The sequence below is a fragment of the Mercenaria mercenaria genome, chromosome 3, assembly GCF_021730395.1.
Source record: "Mercenaria mercenaria strain notata chromosome 3, MADL_Memer_1, whole genome shotgun sequence".
Taxonomy (NCBI): domain Eukaryota; kingdom Metazoa; phylum Mollusca; class Bivalvia; order Venerida; family Veneridae; genus Mercenaria; species Mercenaria mercenaria.
The window spans coordinates 30,039,106-30,057,233 of record NC_069363.1 but is presented as its reverse complement, the minus strand read 5'-3'; the positions used below and the strand labels follow the sequence as shown (position 1 = coordinate 30,057,233).

The window sequence follows — 18,128 nt, the reverse complement described above, 5'->3', positions numbered from 1 at the left end:
GTTTTCATAAGAAACCGAGATATTATGCTAGTACAAGTTGTGTGCAAATCTGATAAAAGCTAATTGCAAAATGTGGTCTCTATTGTGTTCAAAAGCCAAAAACAGCAAATTTGGCCCCTAAAGGGGCTATAACTCTGGAACCCATGATGGGATCTGGCCAGTTTTCGAAAGGAACTGAGATATTATGCCAATACAAGTTGTGTGCAAGTTTGATTAAAAGGCCTTCAACTGAACTTCCTTATTCTTCACCTAATATAAATTACTTATATGTAACACATTGTCACAGCTAAATCACAGGCACCAGTATCGGACCTGGGACAAAAATATGTTTGTTAGTAAACATAAGTATATTTTGAAGGGGGCTCATATTTCACTACATATTTTTCATTTTGAACTCATTTAGGATGAAAACAAACATATTTTTGTCCCAGGTCCGATACTGGTGCCTATGAGCTAAATCTGAATAAATCAAGCCATATAATTATGACAATGCAAATTAATTTTCATTGGATGAAATTGTTGAAAACTACACTATCAATAAACTTTATGGTTTAGAATAATCTAAACAATCTTTAGGAGTTATGTAAAGATATAAAGAAGACAGTCGAAACAAGAGCTGTCACTGTTGGTGACAAATGCCCCTGAAGTATGCCCAAGAATGCTACAGTTGTCTGCGAAAATAAAATCACATATTATTCCGAGATCTTGACCCAAGAGACCCGGGTCATAAACATGACACACCTTCTCAATCTGGTTAACATTTGTGTCAAATTATTTTCGAATCCCTTGATAAATGGCAGAGTTATGAACCAGACAAGAAACACCTTTGACTTCTAAGTGTGACTTTGAGCTTGGAGCTAGGGGTCTGGGTCTTGGGCATGACACATCATCTCAATATAGGGAACATTTATGCCAAGTAATTTTAAAATCTCTTCATCATTGGCAGAGTTAAGGACCGGACAAGAAACAGACCATGTTAACCTTTAACCTCTAAGTGTGGCCTTGACCTTAGAGCTAGTGGTCTGGATCTTACGCAAGACAAGTCGTCTTATCATGGTAAACATTTATGACAAGTTATTTCAAAATCCCTTCATGGATGGTAGAGTTATGGACCGGACACGAAACAGACCCTGTTAACCTTTGACATCTAAGTGTGACCTTGACCTTGGAGCTAGTGCTCTGGGTCTTGTGCATGACATATCGTCTCATTATGGTGAACATTTATGCCAAATTATTTCAAAATCCCCTTATGGATGGAATAGTTACAGCCCAGACAAGAATTTACACGGACGCACGCACAGACGGACAGTGCGATTTTAATATGCCCACCTTCGGGGGCATAAAAAAGTTTGATTAAAGTTGATTGCAAAATGTGTTCTCTATCGTGTTCACAAGCCAAAAATAGCAAATTTTTGCCCTTTTAGGGGCAATATCTCTAGAACCCATAAAGGGATCTGGCCCGTTTTCGAAAGGAACCGAGATATGCCAATACAACTTGTGTGCAAGTTTGATTAAAGTTGATTGCAAAATGTGGTCTCTATCGTGTTCACAAGCCAAATAGTAAATTTTGTTCCTTTAAGGGGCCATAACTCTGGAACCCAAGATGGGATCTGGCCAGTTTTCGAAACGAACAGATATTATGCCAATACAAGTAGTGTGCAAGTTTGATTAAAATTGACTGCAAACTGGTCTCTATCGTGTTCATAAGAAATTGTGAAACGGACGATGAACGAAGGGCGATCACAAAAACTCACCTTGTCACTATGTGACAGACGAGCTAAAAAAAAAAAACAGTGGATAAATATGTCTAAGTGAATGTATTTCTGTGGCCATCAGTAAGATTCCTAATGATTTGTAGCTGGATATAAGTAAATCTTGAGTATGCGCCATAGATCTAACCTGCGCAATTTCAATCTGTGTAGCATTTCAGTGACCCTGGAAGTGAGGCCAGCCAGACAGCTGAACATGCTGCCTGTTTTTGAATAGCTTCTGTTAGGATTTGTGTATCGAGACCACAGTTCTAAGCTATGTTCAAGTTGTGACCCCATTAGGGTTTGGTATGCCATGGACTCCAAGGGTTTTGGGTTGACCTTTAAATTTCTGTGAAGGAATCCTAGGGTTTGATTTGCCTTTTAGTTGACATATTTTCATTGGCGTCCACTAGAAATCCTTTGAAATATTCCCACCAAAGTCTTTTGCCAAGGTAACAGATTTTAGTAGTGGGTACTATACAGGAATAGCAGGTTTCCTTCTTGTGATATTGATAAACCGATATTTGGATTGATTGAATTCCATAGGTCGCTAAACGTGATTTTTTCAAAAGATTTTTCCATAAAACAATTTGCTGACAGAACAATTCCAAGGAGTTTTGAGTGAAATTCAAGCATGTTTTTTCCTTTAATTAAATGTATTTCCCAGGTTTTTTTTGTCATTGTAAAGGACAAAAATCAAATTCATGGACTTTTCAAGGTTTGTGTTAACCCTTGTTTTTAGGCCATTTTTGGAGGGTCTTTGTCAAACAAAAATGACGTATATTGCAGTGTAATCTGTATATTCCCGAAATTTGAACCGGATAATATAGTAATTTATGTATGCTAAGAGCAGAGGCTCAAGCATGGACCTATGAAGAATTCCAGAAGAGACAGGTATTGGCTTTGATCTTAATACAGTTTAGGATTACAGACTGAAGCTGGTTGTCAAGGAAGCTCTTAATCCAATTTTTGTAAATTATTTACTTTTTATTTTTAGCTGTTGTGTCAAAGGAGCATTTGAGCATTTCCAATGCCATAGTAATCAGAGTTCCGCTTGGAATGTACTTCTTTGAACAGCTTTTAAACAGGACCATCCGTCCCAGTCTATTAAATTCCAGCAAATGTTTTGGAGAGGTTTGAAAAAATTGCCCACGCTGATAGATGGTGAGTGACCACAATAGGTTGTGCTCTGGTGAGCTAAAATGTGCAAGATCTAGCTACGCACAGTCTCAATTTTTCAGTCATCTGTTTTTTTTTTTTAAGGTTTCATTATTTTGCCTTTCTGGATAATCCCCATACCTTGCATATCATTGAGTAAAACCCAAAAACTTTAATAATAAATTTATTATCTTTAAATATCACAGATAACAATTTCAAATTTCTCATAATGATCGATTACGGTCAAGTTCATGTGTAAGTTGCAGAAAAGTAAGAAAATGTAGCATCTATATTAAAAGTTTTTTTTAGGTCGAGTAGGACTTTTTAAAAAAAATCAATATCCTTATTAAAGAAACAAGGCAGTCTGAAAGACAGCTAAATCCCCCGCCACTGCTATGGATAGTGGAAGGGTAAACCTTTGACCTTTAGCTGTGACCTTGACCTTGCACTGACATATGAATTCTGCACAACGTCTTAATGAGATGATCATTTGACCAAAGTTTCATAAAAATCCTTCAAGGGGTTGAGGAGATACAGAGCTCAAACCTTTGACCTTGAGTTGACATGGCTGACTCATGAGTTCTTGATTAGTGGTTCATTTTACTAAAGTTTGATGAAAATCCTTCAAGGGGTTTAGGAGATACAGAGTGGACACAAAAAGGAAGGCTCAAACCTTTGACCCTAAGTAATGACCTTGACCTTGGGCCGGCATGGCTGACTCATAAGTTCCGCACATCGTTTTGGTGAGGTGATCATTTGACCCAAGTTTTATAAAATTCCTTCAAGGGGTTTAAGAGATACAGAGTGGACACAAAAGAGAAGGCACAGACCTTTGACCTTGAGTTGTGACCTTGACCTCGAGCCAGCATGGATGACCCATGAGTTTTGCACATCGCCTTGATGAGGTGATCATTTGACCCAAGTTTCATATGAATCCTTCAAGGGAATTAGAAGATACAGAGCAGACACAAAATGGAAGGCTCAAACCTTTGACCTTCAGCTGTGACCTTGACCTTGAGCCGGCATGGCTGACTCATGAGTTCTGCACATCGCCTTGATAAGGTGATCATTTGACTCAAGTTTGATGAAATCCTTCAAGGGGTTTAGGAAATATAGAGCAGACACAAAATGGAAGGCTCAAACCTTTGACCCTAAGTTGTGACCTTGACCTTGAGCCGGCATGGCTGACTCATGGGTTCTCACATCACCTTGTTGAGGTGATCATTTGACCCAAATTTTATAAAATTCCTTCAAGGGGTTTAGGAGATATAGAGCAGACACAAAATGGAAGGCTCAAACCTTTGACCTTGAGTTGTGACCTTGACCTTGAGCGGACATGGCTGATTCATGGGTTCTGCACATCGCCCTTCTAACAATAAATGTTTTTCTTAATGAATTGGGTATATACTGCTTTAGAGAACAACTAATGTGGCCCTGCATACTTGTCTTGTTATAACTTTCATCCAACTGCATTATTTGCAATAAAATAGTTACAGTCAAAATGATGTGCTAAATATTAAATTTCTGTAATTAAATTTTACATTTAATTTACGCACATGATGAAACAATTTCTTCGAACTTGAACTGTTCACGGCAACATTTATTTCTATGCAGGCCTCAGAACATTCGTCACACAGGTCATATAGAGCCCATGTTATGCAAAATTTCTATATTTCTCAGTGGCATTACAAGATTACTGAATTGTGATGGATAGGTGTCTTTAACATCAAATAAATCCAATATGAATATACAGTTCTTAACAAGTCATAGTAATTTCTTCCCCACAGCCAATTGCAAGCATTGACTTACATCAAAGCATCAACAGATAAAGAATAACTTTTTCCAATTGAACTCTGAAATCCAGTATGCCAGAACTTCAAGGAAACTAATAGCAGCGGATTGGAGGAATTTGCAAATTCATGAAGAGCATTTTGAAAAGATGAACCAAATAACCAGCATGCTTCACACATTGATATTGACAGTGTTGTTGACTGCGACTAGGACCTGCAGATCTCCACCCTCAAATCCTTCAACACAATCTGCTATTTTGCTCTTTTCAGAGCTGTCTGACGCACTAGTCTTCAAATATCCTCTACCTGCTGCAGAACATGATCTGGGGGTCATGACTATTGTGACTGTTTCATCAAACAGAAGATAAACTATCATACGATTTTAACTCCTTTTAAGTTTTGGTTTAAGTTCAATACTTCTTTATCTTGTCTAAGTTTTTCTTTTGTAAATGCTTTCCGGTTTAATTTCTTTTCCTGTCTCCTTTCCTGAAATATAAATAATATAAATCATCAATTTGGTAACACACTCACTGTCTCCCAACAGAATAACAAGAGAACCATGATGGTCCTGAATCGCTCACCTCTTCCCACATGACCCAGTTTTGAGTATGACGTCGTTGACCTAGATATTATCAAGATAAAAATGCTGACCAATTTTCATGAAGATCCATTGAAAAATATGGTCTCTAGAGAGGTCACAAGGTTTTCCTATTATTTGACCTATTGACATAGTTTTCGAAGGTACGTGACCCTGTTTTGAACTTTACCTAGATATCATCAAGGTGAACATTCTCACTAATTTTCATGAAGATCTCATGAAAAATATGGCCTCTAGAGAGGTCAAAAGATTTTTCTAATTTTAGACCTACTGACCTAGTTTTTGACCGCAGTTGACCCAATTTCAAACTTGACCTAGATATCATCAAGATGAACATTCAGACCAACTTTCATACAGATCCCATGAAAAGTATGGCCTCTAGAGAGGTCACAAGGTTTTTTTTATTATTTGACCTACTGACCTAGTTTTTAAGGCATGTGACCCATTTCAAACTTGACCTAGATATCATCAAGGTGAACATTCTGACTAATTTTCATGAAGATCCATTCAAGGGTATGGTCTCTAGAGAGGACACAAGGTTTTTCTATTTCAAGACCTACTGACCTAGTTTTTGATCGCAGTTGACCCAGTTTCAAACTTGACCTATGTATCATCAAGATCAACATTCAGACCGACTTTCATACAGATCCCATGAAAAATATGGCCTCTAGAGAGGTCACAACGTTTTTTCATTATTTGACCTACTGACCCACTTTTTGATGGCACGTGACCTACTTTCAAACTTGACCTAGATATCATCAAGATGAACATTCTGACCAATTTTTATGGAGATCCATTCACAAGTATGGCCTCTAGAGAGGTCACAAGGTTTTTCTATTTTTAGACCTACTGACCTAGTTTTTGACCGCACATGACCCTGTTTCGAACTTGACCTAGATATCATCAAGATGAACACTCAGACCAACTTTCATACAGATCCCATGAAAAAAATGGCCTCTAGAGAGGTCACAAGGTTTTTCTATTATTTGACCTACTGACCTAGTTTTTGAAGACACGTGACCCACTTTCAAACCTGACCTAGATATCATCAAGATGAACATTCTGACCAATTTTCATGAAGATCTCATGAAATATATGGCCTCTAGAGAGGTCACAAGGTTTTTCTATTTTTAGACCTACTGACCTAGTTTTTATAGGCACGTGACCCAGTTTCTAACCTGACCTAGATATCATCAAGATGAACATTCAAACCAACTTTCATACAGATCCCATGAAAAATATGGCCTTTAGAGAGGTCACAAGGTTTTTCTATTATTTGACCTACTGACCTAGTTTTTGATGGCAAGTGACCCAGTTTCGAACCTGACCTAGATATCATCAAGGTGAACGTTCTGACCAATTTTCATGAAGGTCTTGTGAAATATATGTCCTCTAGAGAGGTCACAAGGTTTTTCTATTTTTAGACCTACTGACCTAGTTTTTGATGGCACGTGACCCAGTTTCGAACTTGACCTAGATATCATCAAGATGAACATTCTGACCAATTTTCATAAAGATCCCACAAAAAATGTGACCTCTAGAGTGGTCACATGCAAAAGTTTACGGACGGACCCACGATGGACACCGCGCGATCACAAAAGCTCACCTTGTAACTTTGTGACAGGTGAGCTAAAAATGAGACAAGCGATAACAACATTAACCACTCAGCTACCTAGAGCCCAAAAAAATTGAAGCATACAGGAACCAGGCCTGTCTGACCAAGCAATAAAGCATATCTTCTTGATGGGAAATAGCAACATAGATAAATCAAAATCACTGTTACACTGTTTAAGTAATAAGTTGTCACATTCAATGTTTTCCTAATAATACACATCAGTGGTTCCTTAGACAAGCATCTTCATGTGGATATTTGTATCCATTAGCTGTCTTGGTTATGCATCACATGTGTACAATTATAATATTAATGTATTAACATCAAACCAAAAACAGCAATCATATATAAACTTCATGTAAACTCCTCATCCCAAGCAGTTACCTGCCAAATCAACTCTGACATTATGGCTTAATGCCAGTTTTGCGAATCATTATCAATTAAGTGAACATTTGAGAACTATTTTATCAAAATCCTTCAAGGGGTGCTGGGGTTTAGAGGTTAAGAGGCCAATTTGAAACTGGACAGAAAGACTAAAGGATTTCCTAAAAACTGTACTTATGATGCATCATCTGTGTTGCAGGGTGAAATTATATAAAGTCCCAAGTAACAACACTAAAAGAAAATGATGTTCCAATAAGGCAAAACACAGTAGTGTCAGTGCAAAGTTGAAAGGAATGCCACAACATAAAGGTTTTAGAATCATGGTTTTTCTTTCATTTTGCGCTTTAATAGAGCCATTTTTCAACAGTATGTCAGTTACCCCATCTAGTCTCCTGGATTCTGTACCAGTACAAACCTGCTCTCAGCTTGTATTTTTTAGGTATTTTAGGTGGATCATGATGGATTTCTGACCAGGGTTGCCACTTAGTTGAGAAAATGAAAATCCCTGACTTTCCATGACTAAACCATACTTTTCACTGACCAATACCACCATATATTTCGGCCTCCTCCTCCCCTACAGCCTTCCAATCCACCCTTTTATATTTATTTTGTTTCAGATATAACAAACTTCCATTAAAAAGAAAAAAAATCCAAAGTAAACAAAAAAACAAACAAAACGAAATTAATTCAAGCACATTTAAATTATGTTTATACACAATTACACCAAAATGTGTTTGGAAATACTTATAAATACTGCTTGAAGACTGCCATAGCCACTGAACATTTTTAAAATCAACCCAGAATTTCATTTTCCTCTGACTTTTATCAAATTTCATTTTTCATTGACCATTATCAAGATTTCCCTTACAATTCACCGACCTTGAAAATTTCCCCTAACTTTTCAAGGTAAGCGGCAACCCTGCTGACAAAATGTCTTCCATTAAATCCTCATGGGGAACATACACCTCGTCCAGGGATCAAACTCACAACCCAAAAATTCCTAGATCTGTGCTCTCCCTACTTAACTAAGAAGCAAGGATATCTCTGTATGTTAAACAGTGAATAAACATTAATGTGCCTCTTTAGTATTGCAGCTTGTAACACTTTCCATGTACATGTAGGTGTATAAATGAGTAAAAGGCACTTGATTTTAACAGTACAAGTATCAGTTTCCGTATTCTCTGGTGTTTATACTGTTTATCCAATAAATTCCACAGAACATAATTACTATGTATTGTTAAGCAAATGAATAGTAGTCACATTAATTGATTAACACTTCACAAGAGCATATGCTGCTCTGTGACATTTGCAGTAATCAATACCATTTCTGTAAGTGTCTGCTGCAGATTTATAATGCTAGCAATTGTCTGCAAACATGAATTATTCATGCTCAGCAGTATTTCATATAAAACTGTCATTAACTCGACTAGGAGATGTTCATCCATTTAAAATTCCTTCAAAATGACAGTGCAGTATATTGCCTGTTACTGCTCATTTGCAAAGTCCTGTTGAAATCCATGAACCAGCATAGTACATGAAAGATAATACTGGGTAATAATAAATATTCATGTGGACTAGATTTCGTGGACTTATTGGTTACATCATTCCACAAAATTAATACTACAAGTTTCAAGGAAACGGCCATTTGACCATAACAAGGAAATTTGCATCAACAAAGTAAAATAATTTTGACAAATTAAGCAGACTCATTTCTTGCTCTAGAAAGTATAAGTATCACATCAGTGGTTCCTTAGACAAGCATCATCATTTTAGACATCTGCTGTCTGTGTTATGCATCATCTGTGATCCCATACATTGCCAATTCAAAATATGTTTTACTTAGAGCAATTTTTCAAACTTTTCATGTTGAAAGTGGCATAAACAAATAGAAAGCAGTCTTGCTATCTTTATCAATCTATGTAGTTCTAACATGTTCACATCATCATTAGCCTCATGACAAGTATTGTCTTTCCTGTACATGCATTTTAATCATCAACATTCACATTATTTGAAGTCTATATTGCCTAGGGAAATGTGTGCTTTAATTTGCCTACTGCAGCCTTTGAATTACAAGAGCATGCAATTTTTACAGCATTAAAAACGTCAAACTGAGATGTTGTGCTAGACAAGTAGAAATGTATAGTTGTAGTCATGATCAATGAAAAACAGCAGTATTTTAGAGTGATTATGTAATAAAATTGTCAATAGTTTTCTTTAAGGCCAGTAACAGATCCTTGTGTCAGTATGCAGGCCTTTTTTCCATCAGTTTGGGAATGCCACCGACACCGGTTGAACTGGGAAAATGCTCTCAGAAATTGTCTTAATTGGGACAATTTGCAAATTACCAAAATCTACATAAATCTGTTTTTGTGTGAAATATTAATGAATTGCATTTCAGTAATTGTTCAACAGTATTATAATTTACCTAAATATACATACAAAATAGCAAAACTATCTTAAAACAGCAAAAACCCTAAAAGGTATAATCATTTGGGAATTTTAAATTCAACTTTGGGAAAAAAACATACTTTTTTGCATCAGGAATACCTCCTTTTACCGGAGGTAGATTTATAGGGGAAAAAAGCCCTGGTATGACAATTTTTAATATATTTTAAAGCTGTTGTGATATGACAATGTTCACTCACTCTTAATTATCATACACTGAATCAGTGGTTCCTTAGACTAGCATCATCATGTGACTATGTCATCTGCAGTCTGTGTTATACATCACTTTCTAGTGTCAACATACCAACATGTACTGTGTTAAATAGTCGGCACACAAAACATTTTCATAATATTATGGCATTGCAAGATTGTGAAACAATACTAACCCTTCTCTCATCTTTTAAAGCCCTCTTTCTATCTGCCTTCTCTTGGGGAGTTTCATCTTTGGGTCTGTAAGTACTGGCTTTATCTGCCCGATCTCGCTGAGTCATCTGCATGTTAATCTCATGTTCTGTAAGGCCCCTTGTGGCTATCACGTCTGCTGGTATACCATATTTACCCTTCAACTGAACTTCCTTATTTTTCACCTAATATAAATTACTTACATGTAACACATTGTCACAGCTAAATCTGAATAAATCAAGCCATATAATTATGACAATTCAGATTAATTTTCATTGGATGAAATTGTTTAAAACTACAATATCAATATACTTTATGGTTTAGAATAATCTAAACAAACTTTAGGAGTTATGTAAAGACATAAAGAAGACAGTCGAAACAAGAGCCGTCACTATTGGTGACAAATGCCCCTGAAGCGCGTCCAAGAATGCTACAGTTGTGCGAAAAAAAAATCACATCATTTCGTGACCTTGACCCAAGAGACCCGGGTCATAAACATGACACACCTTCTCAATATGGTTAACATTTCTGTCAAATTATTTTCGAATCCCTGGCAGAGTTATGAACCAGACAAGAAACACCTTTGACTTCTAAGTGTGACTTTGACCTTAAAGCTAGGGGTCTGAGTCTTGCACATGACACATCATCTCAATATAGGGAACATTTATGCCAAGAAATTTAAAATCTCTTCATCAATGGCAGTGTTATGGACCGGACAAGAAATAGACCATGCTAACCTTTAATCTCCAAGTGTGACCTTGACCTTAGAGCTAGTGGTCTGGATCATGACACGTCGTCTCATTATGGTGAACATTTATGTCAAATAATTTCAAAATCCCTTCATCAATGGCAGAATTATGGACCGGACATGAAACAGACCCTGTTAACCTTTGACTTCTAAGTGTGACCTTGATCTTAGACTTAGGGGCCTGGATCTTGCACAAGACAAGTCGTCTTATCACGGTAAACATTTATGACAAGTTATTTCAAAATCCCTTCATGGATGGCAGAGTTATGGACCGGGCATGAAACAGACCCTGTTAACCTTTGACCTCTACGTGTGACCTTGACCTTGGAGCTAGTGGTCTGGGTCTTGCGCACAACACATCGTCTCATTATGGTGAACATTTATGCAAAGTTATTTCAAAATCCCTTTATGGATGGAATAGTTACAGCCCGGACAATAATTTACACAGACGTATGCAGGGACAGTGCGATTTTAATATGCCCACCTTTGGGGGCATAAAAAAAGAAATGACACTTCATTTCTCTGGTCTAAATCAAACAGACTGATTTATAAAAATGTATTACAATCATTAGCATATTACCTTTTTTGGTTCTGTGATGAGTTTAGGATGGTTGTAGAGATTGGAGTATGTACTCAGTATGGATTCACAATCCCATTTCTCATCTGGTTTCACCTCCACAGTAACTAGATCTGTATCTGACATTTCAGTGTCCGAGTCCTCATTGAAGACATCTACAGACTCCCCTTCCTTCTCATCAACAACTTCTTTCAAGTTTCTACAAAAGTTATATTATTCTTCAACTCTTCAACTTTAGAAAACAGAATCATGCATGTTTAATCTCATGCAATATATAGTTATGTATAACTGTATAATTAACATCAGTGGTTCCTTAGACAAGCATCTTCATCTGGTATTTCACCATTAGCTGTCTTAGTTATGCATCACTTGTTACCTGTTTCTTTAGCTAATACATTCTAAAATTTTAACATAAATACTGTCAAGGTATGTAGTTTTCAGAAGACCTTACTGATAAAATACTTTTGTTGTATTTAACGTTGCAATGACACAATTATAGGTCATACGGTGACTTTCCAGCTTTGATGGTGGAGGAAGACCCCAGGTGCCCCTTCCGGACTCCGTGCATTATTTCATCAGCGAGCAGCTGGATAGAACCACCAACCTTCCATAAGCCAGCCGGATCACATGAAGAATTCAATGCCCCAAGTGAGGCTCGAACACTCATCGGTGAAGGGCAAATGATTCTCCAAGGACATTTCAGTTTTTCAATGACTTAGTGGCTCTGTTACAGACCATGCACTGAATTCAAAATTAAAACTAGAGCCATCACTTACGGTGATTAATACCAAAGATGCTGCTTTGATAAATTGTTGTGTTCATGATCATTGACTTCAAGTGTGACCTTAACACTGGACCTAGTACCCTTGGCTGTACACTCTGCAAGTCTTGATAAGATCAACAATTGATCAGTTATGTCAGGTGGATGAAAATCCTTCCAGTGGTTAAGGTATTAGGCCCATAATAGAATATCTCCTTTCTGAAGAGTATTCAGTTTCTACCATAAACCTACTTTGACTGAAATTTTCAGGGGGGCGTAGGTTCAAGCCCCACTGGGACCAACATTTTTTTTTTCCTTATTTTTCTTTTTTTCTAGTAAGTTTTTACTTCTTTCAAGACCTGTTATTGATTTATTGTACAGAAGTTGAAAATATTCATTTGATAAGCGATTTCTTGCTGTTCAAAGTGAATTTACCTCTGAAATAGAAGGGATAGTTAGACATCTTTAAAAATACTGAGTTACATGGGGTAAAAGTTCTCTATTTTGCCTTCATTCTTTAGATTACATTTTGTGGAAGAAATGTAGGTAGGTTTTACTTCTGCCCCACAGTTATTTTCGAATGAAGTGAGCAAAATTCAAAACAGATCCGCAGGATTCGACCTTAATTTTTCAATGTTGGAGACAGAATTCTGTCTCATTAAATCCGTTTACTTGAGGCACCCTAGAAAAAATGACACTGACACTTTTATTTTTCAGTTTTATAATTGTTTACTAATACTTTTGTGATTCTTTCATAAAAAATAATGGCAAAATGAATTCTCTGCAAACATTTTGGATAAAGGCCGCCATTTAGAAATTTGACTCTACTTGAGCTTGAGGAAATACCATAAATTACACAAAATTTATAAAGAAACGGCACGGTAAAAGTTTTTAAAATTTGCAACAAAGTGCGAAGCACGATCAACTGTAAGAATATACCAAGCAAATGGCATATTTTAAACATTAGTATTAGGGGCCTAATACCTTAAAAAGATATGAAGCAGACCTAAATTTAAACTAGAGCTGCTTTTGAGAAAAGCGCATGTCTCCCACAACTGCCTAATCATCTAAATAATAAGTCAGTCTTTATATACTGTTTACTCACTACAAATATACCTCTGAAGAGTATAAAGGCTAATTTTGGGTAATTCAAGTGCCTTAATTTCAAAGTGCCTGGGCCGATTTGGCTAGTTATCGAACTTGGCTGAGGACTTATGGTCGAACACATTTTGTTAAAGTTTGGTGAAGATCGGATGAGAAATGTTCAACTTAGAGGGCGGACAACAGTAAAAAGGCCTATTTTCGGTAATTCAAGGGCCATAATTCCAAAGTGCCTGGGCCGATTTGGCTGCTTATCGAACTTGGCCAAGGACTTATAGTCAAACACATTTTGTTCAAGTTTGGCGAGGATCAGATGAGAAATGTTCGACTTAGAACGCGGACAAGAGTAAAATGGCCGATTTTTGGTAATTCAAGGGCCATAACTCTAAAGTGCCTGGGCCAATCTGGCTAGTTATCGAACTTGGCCGAGGACCTATGGTCAAACACATTTTGTTTAAGTTTGGTGAAGATCGGATGAGAAATGTTCCACTTAAAAGAGTGCGGACAAGATTTGTGACAGACAGACACACAGACAAGAGTAAATCAATATGTTTCCCACACCACTGTGTGGTGGGAGACATAACTATTGACCGGCCACCTTAAATTTGGACCTAATGATCTGGGTTGATATTTCATCTGGATGAGCTCAACAGCAGACTCTAATTTCATAATCCTTCCTGTGATTAAGAAGATACAGAGAAAACAAGTGAATGAAGGCCTCTTGAGTGTAAACAAGCATTTTCTTTGATTTGACCTAGTGACCTAGGTTTTGATCCCACATGACCCTGATTAGAACTCATCCAAGACTTCATGAAAATAAAACATTCTGACAATGTTTCAGGAAGATTGGAGCAGAAATATGGCCCCTAAAAGCTTTTTCTTTAACTTGACCTAGTGACCCCATGTGACCCAAATTCGAAATCGTCCAAGACTTCGACCAAGTTTTATGAAGATAGAATAAAAAATGTGGCCCCTAGAGTGTAAACAAGCTTTTCCTTTGATTTGACCGTGACCTAGTTTTTAACCCCATATGACCCAGATAAAATGTCAACCGAGATTTCATGGAGACAAACATTCTGACCAAGATTCATGCACATCCAATGAAAAATGCAGCCCCTATTGCATACACAGGAATTATTCTTTGATTTGACCAGGTGACTTAGTTTTTGAACCCAGATGACCCATATTCAAACTTGACCTAGATTTCGTCAAGACAAACATTCTGACCAATTCTTACGAGTTTCAAACTTAAAATGTGGTCTCCGAGTGTTTTCAAGATTTTCCTTTGATCTGGCCTTGTGACCTAGTTTTTGACACCACATGACCTTTTTAAATCACAGATCCCAGTCAATAGGGATCTTCCTCTAGTAGTACTTAATCAAAGCCTGAATCTGAAAGCCATTGCTTTTATACTTTATTCTGTTGCATTTATGGAGACTGCGAAATATCCTGACTTTTGTCCCTGTCGTATTGTGGAAAGCGCACGTTTATTGACTTACATGGCCAGAAACATTCCTTTCAAATCCACGGGCTTTTTCCTGTTTTCTCAGTAGTGTGGGAACCATGACAGATAAAGATCTAAGTCTGCCATAAAGTTTGGTTAAGTTGAAACTAGTGAAAAATCTTACTTTTCTTTTTGAGTTTTTTCAAACTCATCCATGAGAGCATCAAGTACAGCACTTCCTTGTTGTATTGATCCATCAATATCTTCCTGATCGAGAGCTCCAACTTCTGCATCATCGTATTCTTCATACAACTGTATTTCATAAACAAGAGGGTCATGATGACCCTGGATCGCTCACCTGAGTAATATGAGCTACATGTTTCAAATGTCAAACTGATGATTTTTAGAAATTTTTTGGAAGATTTTCCGATGTACAATCAAGTAACCCCTGGGGCGGGGCCAATTTTACCTCGGGGGGTCATGATTTGAACAAAGTTTGTAGAAGTCTGCTAGGCAATGTTACATATCAAATATCTAAGATTTGGGCCTTCTGGTTTATTTTTAGCAAATTTATGAAGATTTCCCTATGTACAATCAAGTAACCCCTGGGGCGGGGTCAATTTGACCCTTGGGGGTCAAGATTTGAACAAATTTTGTAGAGGTCCACTAGGCAATGCTACATGTCAAATATCTAAGCTCTAGGCCTTCTGGTTTATTTTTAGAAAATTTTGAAGATTTTTCTATGTACAATCAAGTAACCCCATCAGGCGGGGTCAATTTGACCCCGGGGATCATGATTTGAACATATTTTGTAGAAGTCTACTAGGCAATGCTACATGTCAAATATCTAAGATCTAGGCCTTCTGGTTTATTTTTAGAAATTTTTTGAAGATTTTCGTATGTAAAATCAAGTGACCCATGGGGGGGGGGGTCAATTTGTACCCCGGGGTCATGATTTGAACAACTTTAGTAGAGGTCCACTAGGCAATGCTACATGTGAAGTATCTAAGCTCTAGGCATTCTGGTTTATTTTTAGAAATTTTTTGAAGACTTTCCAATGTAAAATCAAGTGACCCCTGGGGCGGGGTCAATTTTGACCCCGGGATCATGATTTGAACAACTTTAGTAGAGGTCCACTAGGCAATGCTACATGTCAAATATCTAAGCTCTAGGCTTCTGGTTTTTGAGATTTTTGAAGTTTCTCCTTTCGGTTGCCATGGCAACCAGAGTTCTGCATGGAATTCAATTCTTTGAATAATTTTTGTAGAGCTTCACCAAAGGAACATTCCTGTGAAGTTTGGATGAAATTGGCCTTGCGATTTATGAGGAGATGTCGTTTAAAGTAAAAGTTTATGGACGGACAACGGACGACGGACGATTGACGACGGACGGTGAGTGATCAGAATAGCTCACCCTGAGCCTTTGGCTCTGGTGAGCTAAAAAACAAAAAACATTTGTATTTCAAATATCATAAATGAATTTTATTATGTATCAATTCCACTTTGATAGAAATTTGAAATTATTTTTGATTTTGTTGGGTTTAACGTCCCACAACATAATTATATGTCCACTTTCCAGCTTTTTGTGGTGAAGGAAGACCCCATGTTCCCCTCCAGGCATTGTTTCATCATTAGCATGCACCTGTGAAAAACCATCAATCTTCCATAATCCAGCTGGATGGAAGAATTCTACACCCATAGTGAGGTTTGAACCCACATCAGTGAGGGGGCAATTTGAGATCAGTGACCTTAACTACTCCGCTGTGATAGAAGTTTCGACAGTCTTCTTTATACTACTTTTTTAATGTTAAATCACCATTTTCTACAATATGGTTCTCTTAAATGTTTATAATAACATCTTGTGAAGAGAAAGAACCATTTCCTACCATTCCTTGCCTTACATACTTTACAAATCATAAAACTTCTTGAACTTCCCATTCAAAGCAAATATCCAAATTAACTTAGAAGACAAACTGTACCTTTTCAAATCTATCATCAAGCAAAGTCAGTCCCTCATTTCTTCTTATAACACTGGAGGACATGGAATAATTAGTGAACCGTGATTTCGTCTCTTCATCCATAAACATGTGATCACCATACTTGTAGTCTGTATCAAAATCATCATTGTCGGACATCTGGGCCACATCCGAACCAAGGTCACTGACGGTCTCAAGGTCACTACCTTCATGCCTGCATTTATATATAAAATTGTACTTTCAATTCAAACTCATGGATTGGAAATGGCATGGCGGACAAAATTACAACCTTGTGTAAAAGCCTACTGATTACATATGAAGGAATAATGAATATTATGTGACCAATAAAAGCGCCACAATGTCACAATATACGCCCGTTATAGCAAATTACTTTACACTAGCACCTGTATTTGCAAATGAAATTTTAATTCTATGGTTGTGTTGTCTTGGTTTTTGCCCTATAAAAAAAGTTACAATATAAATTATTTATAGTAACAACAAAGGAAAGTAGTTCTAAAAAAAATCCAAGTCCACAAGAAAATCCTTAACAGGTAGAGATAGCTCAAAATACACCTAAAAATTGAAAGTAGCATGCATGTTGTACCACAGAAAAGTGGTCTCTATTTTTCTGTACGGCCAAGTTACATTATAAGGTATTTATAGTAACAACAGAGGGAAGTAATTCTAAAATATGTAAGTTCACAAAAAAAAGTTATCCGAGTCCTGTGACAATACTGTTTCATTGAGGTAATTATCTTTGCCAAACAAAAATGCATGTCAAAGTTATGGCCTAAGATCTTATATTGCTTTTGACCTCTGTTACCTTTAAGATAGGGGACTTGGGTTTGTCCATGACACTCCTTGTCATTAAGACTAACATTTATGCCATAAAAAAAAAGAGACTGCTAAAACATTTTGTTGAAGTATGAAGCAGAAAATGTCAATTTTTGCAATTTTCACCAATTCAAGGGCCATTACTCCAGAGATACTTGTCCAGACTGACTAGCTATCAATCTAGAACAAGATTTTGTAGTAATACATCTTCTTCGTAAGTATGGTTGACACCAAAGAAAAAATATTCTAGTTATTCGGGCACTATCAATCTGGGCAATTCTGACCAATCTCTGGAACTACTGGTCAGAACTGGCTGAATATCGAACTTGGCCTAGATTTTATAGTGATACACATTCTGTATAAGTTGTGTTATGAACTTGGCGATACACACTTTGTATAAGTTTGGTTCCGTTCTGATATAAAATACTCTAGTTTCTGAGCGGACACAAATTTTTTTCTGCCCGCCACACCGCCCAACTGTAAAGGGTGAAAACATAACACAGGTATGTCCGTTTTTGTCAAACGAGCATATAAAAATCTAGAAAGAAA

The 18,128-nt window shown here is 37.0% G+C and overlaps 1 protein-coding gene across 1 annotated transcript in view; it reads right to left on the bottom strand.

The window, feature by feature from the left end:
• Positions 1-3,077: 3,077 nt before the first annotated feature.
• Positions 3,078-18,128, bottom strand: part of LOC123525185 (protein LTV1 homolog) — a 30,326-nt gene continuing 15,275 nt past the window's right edge. The window contains exons 6-10 of the mRNA XM_045304027.2: positions 16,749-16,959; positions 14,955-15,082; positions 11,469-11,664; positions 10,125-10,325; positions 3,078-5,185 (exon numbers count right to left, since the gene is read on the bottom strand). Coding sequence (XP_045159962.1) covers positions 5,072-5,185; positions 10,125-10,325; positions 11,469-11,664; positions 14,955-15,082; positions 16,749-16,959 — 850 coding nt within the window. The 3' untranslated portion in view covers positions 3,078-5,071. The remainder of the gene's footprint in view (positions 5,186-10,124; positions 10,326-11,468; positions 11,665-14,954; positions 15,083-16,748; positions 16,960-18,128) is intronic.